The sequence below is a fragment of the Anoplopoma fimbria genome, chromosome 9 (genome assembly GCF_027596085.1).
Source record: "Anoplopoma fimbria isolate UVic2021 breed Golden Eagle Sablefish chromosome 9, Afim_UVic_2022, whole genome shotgun sequence".
Taxonomy (NCBI): domain Eukaryota; kingdom Metazoa; phylum Chordata; class Actinopteri; order Perciformes; family Anoplopomatidae; genus Anoplopoma; species Anoplopoma fimbria.
Genome location: NC_072457.1, coordinates 7,900,717 through 7,910,769, shown reverse-complemented (window position 1 = coordinate 7,910,769; position 10,053 = coordinate 7,900,717). Strand labels below are relative to the sequence as shown.

Genomic DNA, 10,053 nt, shown 5'->3' with positions numbered 1-10,053 from the left:
ACGTGCAGCGGTATTTCGGTCGCTGCTCTGGTGATCAGGAAGCTTGTGACATCTACAGCGACTCGGTCTCCGTCACAACCAGCGGGCGTCTGCGTTACTATGACGACCTGCTGAAAATCGCAAGAGCAGGAAGCCCAGAGGAACAAGAAAACCGCATGGTGACTCGTGCTGAAGACCAAGGAGTCCGGGTTGCTAAGGGCAACAGCAGTTTGGGGCCCTTAGCTGAACTGTTCAACCAAAAGGGCCAGAGTCAGGGCCGCAGCCGACCGATGATCAAGAGGCTTCTCCCGCTCAGTTTCTGGACTGAGCCGATCCCGTGCTGCTCTGTGGTCAGTTTCAGCAACACACCCGAGGTCACGCACACAAATGGTGACACACCTTCACAGGACGGCACACAGACAGACGCTAATGCACACACACACTGCAACCCGCTCCCACATCACAGCACACACAGCCTCGAAAACACTCAGCTGGACTTCAGTGATTTGCTGGCATACTGGGATCCAAACCCAGAGCTCACACACACACTGACGGAGAACACACACACACTGACGGAGAACACACACACACTGACGGAGAACACACACACACTGACGGAGAACACACACATGCAGCACTAAATGCACAAGCCTGCTGAGACTCACAGCTTCATTCACATCCTTTTCAAATTTTTAAGATACTTGTAAAAAGTTTAATTAAAAGAGAAAAAAACTGAAACAAATCATTACGTGTGCTCAGATTTCTTCTAGAAGTTTGTCACTGCAGCTTATCATTTATGTGATGTTTGTTCTAAAGGATCAAATGCCCCAAATTACAAAAAAAGTATTTTCTTTTAATATCTCTAGTGGTATCTAGTCATGCAGACAGCACTGTTGAAGCAAAATCATATTGTTTCAGAAATTAGAAAATTGAAATACATTTGTTATTGTTTTTACCTATATTGTTTTTAGTTTTTGCTGACCTCCAGGGCTTTAACTTCTCCCCTTCTTGCAGTGACATACATGTGTACTTCAGTACATCCTTACATCACTGTTGGGTGAGTTTACATGTGTAACAGAGAACCTTTCTGTGAAGAATCAGTGAAGCTGGGTGTGGTCAGAGGTGAAACAGCCTTAAAGCCTTCAACCAGAGAGGCCAGTGAAAGAGGGCAGTGAAGCCCTTTACAGCCTCTCGGTTACAGGCAATACTAAATTGATGTTTTTAAGAATATACTTCAGTGCATTTTATGCCTAAATCAGAGAATCAACAGTACAGAGATGACAAGAAACGAAGGGTGAGACAGAGTTAGGTAACAGTCGGCAACAGTGGTCCTTAATCACTGTCAAGCCGGGGACGGTCTTTGGTCAGGACTTGAACCCCCTAGAACACCAGTGCACACAATGGACTACCCCTTTAAAATCATAATTTTAGAATAAGTAGGAAATAAAAATCTGTTTTACACCAAGTTTTTAATGGAAATCAACTTGATTCAAGTATTTCTTACAGTCAAGATACACTTGCAATTGCAACATAATGTCCCTAATTATTTCATGTTTCAAGATACACACATCTTTAGATAAATTGTTTTTGTGGTTTTTATTAAGAAAATTAGATTTTTAAGCATTTGGTTGTAGATAAAAAACTTGATAAGATGGATTTTTTTTATTAGCTCTTTAAAATGGATTATCTCAAAAAGAAGTCCTTAAGATGCTCAGAATAAAATGTTATTTAAATATCTGCAATTAAATGACAACTTCACAAACTCGATCTGCTGTGGTAGATCATGTGATGCAATTAAAAGCAGCTAATTACTGAACCTTGAACCCTGATGAGATCATTTTATCAAAAACAATTTCAATGTATTGTGCAGCACAAACAACATCAATTTAACCTCCTTTGTTTTGAAGTGGGGACATTTGAGGCAGATATCTCAAAACATAATCACATTCAGCTGAACCCAAAAAATTCTGCACAACCAGACTCCACTAATGTGGGGTTAACAGACTCTTTAAATGGGATTAAAATATATAACCATCCATGGAGCATTATGTAGCATGAACCTGCTGACAATTTCTTAAAGTTACTGACATTGCTCATTCCCTAATACCCCCGAGTCTGGATTTTTTAAGTCCTGTCTTTTCTGTTAAATTGTAAAGAGAAGAGTGAGGTGAAAGTGTTTGCTTTTTTAAAACAGAAAAAGTGAGATAAGAGAAACACGTAAAAAAGTGAAAGATAGAAATCCAAATAATTACTGGGCTCTTAATGCTTTTACTCTAAAGCAGGTCTGATACTGCCCAGAGGGAAGAGAGATAAATTAAATAAGTATGAACCTGTACATGCTGCTACCATCTGGTGGGTGTCAGGGTCTGAAAGCTGAAGACACAATAAAGAAAATAATAAAGAAAAAGATGAAGAGAGAGAAGAGAAAGAGTTCCTAAAGCCAGAAAGTAAGAGAGAAGTCAGTTTTTCCAATTCTGAATCTACAGGGCAGCATTTGATTGGTTCAGAATAGAAAAGAGTCACCTGCAGGCCTACGAACTGATTGGATGACGGGGAAGGCCAGTGAAATTTTGACACACATTCATCTTAGACACATAAAGCTACAAACTTTCAGTGACACGTGTATTGTGGGAGTCCATAACTGAGCAGAGGCACCAGAGCAGGTACAGAAACGCCGACATGAGGACGCACACACTTTTGTCCATAGCTCTGCTGGGCCTGCTGCTGTCGGCCTCCTGCACCCGGGCCAACGACGCAGACTCCAAAGAAGAAGAATCACAAGAAGACACATCGAAGGAGGTGACGGAGGAGACTCCAGGAGAGGAGGAGGAGGGGAAACCGAAGAGGCACCAAAGAAAGAGAAAACAACAGAGATAGAGGAGGAGGACGATGTGATGATTCTCCACATCAACAACTTTGCCAGAGCTCTCAGCGAGAACCAATATCTACTGGTTGAATTCTGTAAGTATTTAGGAATTATATATATAATAAAGTTATGTTAAATCAATATTACAACACAGCTATCAATGTGTCGAATATTGTTTTTATATATAAAAAGAATATATGCATAAATAACTTTTCTGACACCTCCTGCTTTAAATCCCAAAAGTTAAAAGGATCGTGTATATATACGTTTGTGATGCTTTTTAGCACAACAAAACATCAGTGGCATCACGTTGAGTTAAAATGGACTGTCAGATTGTAAAGCCCTCTGAGGCAAATTTGGGATTAAATTGAATTGAATTGAATTGAATCATTGAGCAGTTTTGTGTTACAACTTGATTAAAATAAACATGGATTTTTATACTTGGGAACACAAATGAAGCTGAAGAAAACCATGAAATACACTTGAAAGCTTCAGGAATAACTAAGAGCTTAAATTTAGTTTATTTATCACAATATAAATGTAATTTTCTCTGTTCTAGCCCACATGAGCACTGAGGCGTTATCTTACGAATGTTCAAACACGTGGCCTCTCCTGTCCAGATGCTGTCTTGGTTCAACTCTCCCACAGTTGAGTTTAGAGGTCCTGACAAGGAAAAGAGTAAAGTGGATAAAGGCTGAGCCAAACTGCCACTGTTGCTATCAGCAGCTTATTTACATGTGTATCTTTGCATGCGATAGCAGCAAAAAGAAAATGGACAGCACAGAGGCCCGTTGAGAAGCTGCATGTCTGCTGTTTAGTTTTTGATTATCAGTATTTATTCCATGCTGTATAAAGAGATCAACTACCTTTTGTGTTTGTGTTTGTGTGTAGATGCTCCCTGGTGTGGCCACTGTAAAAAGCTGGAGCCGATTTACGCTGAGGTTGCTGGGAAGCTGAAGGAGGAGGGATCATCGATGCGTTTGGCCAAAGTGGAGGCCACAGAGGAGACGGAGCTGGCTCTGGAGTTTGACATCCAAAGCTTCCCTGTTCTGAAACTGTTCATAAACGGAGACCGCGAGAAGCCCGTCGAATACACTGGTAAACACACAAACACATAGCGACACACACACACACACACACACACACACACACACACACCCACACACACACACCCCCACACACAATGTAACTGTGGACTGCTCTCCACTTTCTCAGATGCACCACTAAATGTGCCTACGTCATCATTAACTGTACCCTGAAGAACCGTGTGTGTGTGTGTGTGTGTGTGTGTGTGTGTGTGTGTGTGTGTGTGTGTGTGTGTGTGTGTGTGTGTGTGTGTGTGTGTGTGTGTGTGTGTGTGTGTGTGTGTGTGTGTGTGTGTGTGTGTGTGTGTGTGTGTGTGCACACCTTACCTGCTCAGTGCTGAACCTGTCTACCATCTTTTATATGGCCTAAGTTATTTGATTGGATCAACAGTCTTCATATCTTTAATGTTTAAGCAAATCAACTGTATTATATTTAATCTAGTTAAATTGATCTAGTTATTTATTAATAAAATGTAGACCTCTCCCATGTGTTAACTGTGGAGCTTTACCCAGGAGAGGATTAGCTTCGCTTAGTGTAAAGTCTGGAAAGTTTACGTATCACCTAGTACCTGTACATTTTAGCAATTGTCATTGCCCAGGTAGAGCTGGAGGAATGATTTGTTGTTTTGTCTAGGGGACCAAACATTTAACCACTGCGCCTCATGAGGGATATTTTAATTTTGAGATAATTTTGGCTGTGTTATGGCATAAGGAATTTTTTTTTTTTCTTCCACAAATTCAAAAATCATGGCTCAAATTCAATGTTTAAGTTTTTGTGTGACAGTGTGTAAACAAATTGGCATTTTAATGGTTATACTTCTGAAAATGATTATTTTAATATTTGAAGTTGTGATCAGGACTGAAGTTTGTTAAAAGCTAGAACTCAGTAAAAGTGGAAAAAACAATGACATTTTTCTGATACTTACATTCTTGTCCTCTAAAGAACATCAGAGCAGAGAAGTTATTTAAAGTGAGGAACAAAGGCAAAGAAAAAGTCAAGCAGCACCCAACGCCCTATAAAACACCTCTGTTTTCCCAAGAAGTAAAAAACAAGATATAATGTCTTATTTAGTGAGTTTTACAGGTGTTTTTTTTTTTAAACTTTGGACAGAGTTTAGCTTTTATCACCTATTTCCAGCCTTGAGCTCTAGCTACACTGTCACTTTTGTTATTATTTTTATCTTACATTCTGGTGTGTAAGAGCACCTGGACTATGATGTGACTTCATTTGTTTGTGTTTGTGTGTGTTGTCCAGGTAAGAGGACGATAGAGGGAATAATCCAGTGGATAAAGCGTCGTGCAGGACCCGGAACCCCGGTGCTCGACTCAGCAGACTCTGCAGCTCAGTTCATCGAGTCCCATAACATCACTGTGATAGGATTCTTTGATGTATGTTTATGTATTTTATATATCTTTACATATAAATCATATGATCACATAATTATATTTACATTCATATTTATATTTTGATTTATATCTGTATCAGAATCTGGAAAGTGAGGCGGCCCAGGTGTTCAAGGAGCTTGCTTTGGATCTTGCTGACACAGAGTTCGGTCTGTCAGCGAGTCCAGAGGTTTTCCAGAAGTATGATGTTAAAGCCAACTCAGTGGTGCTCTTCAAAAAGGTACGAATATGTTTTGATACTAACTGAGAGGCACGTAGTCAAGTGTTTAATAGAAAGGCCGAACCAAGATATAAGAAGCTGAAACGATGTTAGCTTTGCTGCCATCTAGTGCAAACAGTGTGTCCTTTTTGAGGAGTAAATGTCCTCACAAGGATGGAAAGAGGAGGATATTTTACTGGTTCTGACTTCCTATAAGATTTTCTAACTTTTGGATTTGGATTTATTATTATGCACGGCTTAAGTTATGTTTAGGGTTACATTCAACCATATAGCCGAAGGTCAAGAAAAGGATTAAGCCTGCAACTAATGTAATGATTTTTTTTTATTATGGGGGAATACATCAGTTATTATTTCAATCAATCGATAAGAAATTTCAAAAAATAGCCAGGACTACTATAGAAAGATATATATGTTTATGTTTCATCCTGTGTTTAGTTCAGTTTTATCCACAACAACTTGTTTGTGTAACATGCAAGGAGGGATTCTGAACATACCAAGCTCTGAAGTGACTCCTAACATTTATTGATGGAAAGTCAATCAAACATTACAAAAAGACAAAAAACTGACAACAAAGAGAGACAAAACAACAACAACAAAAACGCAAAAACGATAGATTTATCTAATTTTATTTTATTCCAGTCTCGTGTTGGGCTAATAATGTGTTTTTCTGTTATTTGTATTGTGAATATTTGGCCAAGTGGTTTATGTGAATGTTGTGACTGAATCACATCAATTTTCCAGGGGCTGAATGTTTGGGCTTTTTTGTCTGACTATCCAACCAAACACAATATTATTTTTGAATTTAATATTGAATTTTCACCGATACAACAGAGATAAGCAGTTTGCCGATTTTGTTTGATAATAAATTAGAAATTTTAAGCAGTTATCAAATTTGTATAACTTGGAATGACTAATCAAGTTAATGGCTTATTGTTTCAAAATTAGGTTAGGGTGAGGTCTAACAGAGTTGATTAACAAATGTGTGTGTGTGTTTGTTAGTTTGACGAAGGCAGAGCCGACTTTTCGTTGTCAGAAGAAGGGGAGCTGAACCGAGAAAATCTGACCACCTTCATCAAACAAAACAGCCTGAAGCTGATCATCCCATTCAGCCAGGAGGTAACACACACACACACACACACACACACACACACACACACACACACACACACACACACACACACACACACACACACACACACACACACACACACACACACATTATTAGACATTTAAAATTAAATATAAAATGATATTGAAGTTTTACAGTATGTGTGTGTTTTCAGACTGCAGAGATGATCTTCAACTCTGGCATCCATCTGCACAACCTGCTGTTCATCAACTCCTCAGCAGAGAGTCAGACAGCCCTGGTGGACGAAGCCAGGACCATTGCCAAAGAGTTCAAGGGCAAGGTAACAGTCTGTGTGTGCATGCGTGTGCGTGTGTGGTGTGTGTGTGTGTGTGTGTGTGTGTGTGTGTGTGTGTGTGTGTGTGTGTGTGTGTGTGTGTGTGTGTGTGGCTATAGAGTGTGTATTTGAAAGAAAGTCAGTGACAGGAAGAAATAAATCTCAAATTATCCTTATAGTCTTTGTTTTTTTCTCCTCTTTGTGTCGGTCCATGTGTGTGTGTGTGTGTGTGTGTGTGTGTGTGTGTGTGTGTGTGTGTGTGTGTGTGTGTGTGTGTGTGTGTGTGTGTGTGTGTGTGTGTGTGTGTGTGTGTGTGTGTGTGTGTGTGTGTTATATAGATGCTGTTCGTTGTGATTGATGTAGCAGCAGCAATGTCTAATGTGCTCGATTACTTCGGCGTGACCGAGAAAGATGCCCCCACCGCGCGCCTCATCGACATGGACACAGGGAAGAAGTTCTCCATCTCTTCCGGCGACCTCACCATAAACTCACTGAGACAGTTGTGCCAGGATGTTGTTGGCGGCACTGCCAAGGTAACAAACACACAAAAGTTTAATATTCAGTCACGAGCATTATAAATTATAAACCAATAACTCATAATCTTGTTTTGTGGTGCAGCCTTACTATCGGTCTGAGGAGATCCCAGAGGACTGGGACAAAGAAACAGTCAAAGTCCTGGTGGGAAAGAACTTTGAGTCCGTTGCTCTGGACCCGACCAAAAACGTCTTTGTGGAGTTCTGTGAGTTTGTCTGTCAGTCATTCTGCACTGTAAAAACACAACTGGAATTTAGCAAAAATCAACTCACCTTTTATCATTGTGACTCTTTAATTTCCCCTCTCCATTTTCAAACCATTTATGACCATAAAACCATGAGCTCTTGAGTTAAATAATGAGTTTAAATCATGTCCTGCTCAGTGTTCACACACTTGGATCTGCACCTGTATTCCATCCTAAGAGGGTCTGACTCTGGATGCAGGGTGTTCCTGCTGCCTTTGCATCATATAGGAAATACTGAGAATAAATATAATTCAGTCAGAAAGCTTAGATTTGCCTGACAGCTATGACATATCCAACCTGAAGCTGTTGTAATTGGTGGAAAACATGTGTTTTTTTTATGTCTAAACAACATATTTATAAAATCTGTTACCAGATGTGTATTATTTTTTCTTCTAACAGCACTGTGTGTGTCTATATGTGTGCGTAGATGCTCCATGGTGTGGACACTGTAAGGAACTGACTCCCATCTGGGAACAGCTGGGCGAAAAGTACGCCGACAGAGATGACATCATCATTGCCAAGATGGATTCCACGGTCAACGAGGTGGAGTCTTTGACCATTTCGGGATTCCCAACTCTCAAATACTTCCCAGCTGATGGCAAAGAGGTAGCCTAAATATTCAAACATATACACATTGTTCAGCTACACAAGCGCTGCATACAGATTCAAAGAGCTTTTGATTATTTCCCATCCTGCCCTCCATCATTTCTTCTTTTCTCTTAGGTGGTCGACTACCCTGGAAAAAGGGATTTGGAGAGTTTGTCTAAGTTCCTGGACGATGGAGGAGTGTTGCCGGAGGCTGAAAGTGATGAGGAGAAAGATGAGTTTGACGACACTAGTGATGAGGTCTGTATTTTTAACGCTACTTTAAATACATTTCTCCCTTCATTATAAATCTGCTCCCCTTATTAGTCTCTCATTTTATTTTCTGCTTCTTCTCTGTTTCAGGAGGCTGCTGAGTCTGCAGAGGTACCGAACAACACAACATCTAAAGATGAGCTGTGATGTCACTTTGGTTTTCGACCAATCAGGATCTTACCATTTTTCATAATAAAACTAATTTGGGTTACAAAACATAAACATGTAGCTACTTAGGTTTGTCTTGATACTTAACTTGATTTTCTGCAACACAATAGTCTCTGTTTGTAAGTATTACATCTAATTTCTCTAAATATCTCATGAATAAAAATCAAGACATGTTTTTGTAATAAGTAAGTTACATTGTTAAGTTTGACTGGGACTCTTTTTTGACATTTTCAGAGTGATGAAAAACACAAGTAAGTTTAACATACAAGATAGTTATGTGATAAATTAATCACAAGCATCTACATGAGCAATTAAAGTCAACAGAGGAAAAACAATTAAGAGGGGAAAATATGCTAATAAGGAAGAGATTTAAAGGTGATAAAAAGAAATGGAAGGAGAGAGGAAGAAAATAAAGAAACAAAGATCTATAAAATCAATAGCTCATGAGGAAATAGATAGAAAGATAGAAATACTGTTGTGTTTCTCATTCCTAAGTGACATTGACAAGATTAAGACTAGTGTGGTAATTAATGTTGGAGCGATCAAAGGAGCTGCATCAGTGCATTTTCTGACAACATAATGTAGAACTTAGATTAAGAATAAGCATGAGATAAACAGATATAACATACAGATTTAATTCGGATTCATGGTTATTAGCAAAAAGTACGTTACTACCTAGTGTGAGTACCAGGATGCAGTCTAGCGAGAGATTAAGAGTCAACAGCTCTGTGTTCCCCATCTTAGTTTAACGTGCTAGCATGATAACATTTGCTAATTAGCACTTTTCACAAAGCAGCAGAATAAATTTTTTTTAGGTTTTAATTCAGTTTGATGGTTTAGAGTTCAAATCAAGGTTATCCTTTATCTTTTTGTCCCAAATCTAATGGTCACAAGTGAATGACAGTTTTGTTAAATCTGAATGTTCTAGCTAACATGTTTTAAATTATATCAGAAAGAAAAGAAAGATTCATTAAATGTGACCTGAAAGGTCAGAGGGCGATGACTTCATAATTTTTATAATGATAAATAAGAAATACTTTTTCAAAATTATATTTTGATATGAAAATGAACTTCTATAAAACTGTTATTATGAAAATTGAATGATGAAATAGCAATTTGTGATAATGAGTTGAGTATACAGAATCTAATCATGGGATATTTCACAAGAATTCATCTATTTGTTTATACATTTAATTTTGAACACTTTGGGGCTTTCATAGCTTTTAATTAATAGTAAATAGTAATAGTAAACCCCCTTATTAGTAAATAAGGGGGTTAAAGTAAAGAGTTGG

At 38.8% G+C, this 10,053-nt stretch overlaps 1 protein-coding gene across 1 annotated transcript; it reads left to right on the top strand.

The window, feature by feature from the left end:
* The first annotated feature begins 2,620 nt into the window (after window positions 1-2,620).
* Window positions 2,621-8,927, top strand: pdia2 (protein disulfide isomerase family A, member 2). Its single transcript, XM_054604959.1, is given in 12 exon segments — window positions 2,621-2,809; window positions 2,812-2,940; window positions 3,737-3,943; window positions 5,186-5,319; window positions 5,417-5,554; window positions 6,554-6,670; window positions 6,838-6,963; window positions 7,296-7,490; window positions 7,576-7,696; window positions 8,163-8,341; window positions 8,459-8,581; window positions 8,684-8,927. Coding segments are annotated over 12 exon segments (1,677 nt in total). The 5' UTR covers window positions 2,621-2,658; the 3' UTR covers window positions 8,741-8,927.
* The last annotated feature ends 1,126 nt before the right edge of the window (window positions 8,928-10,053 follow it).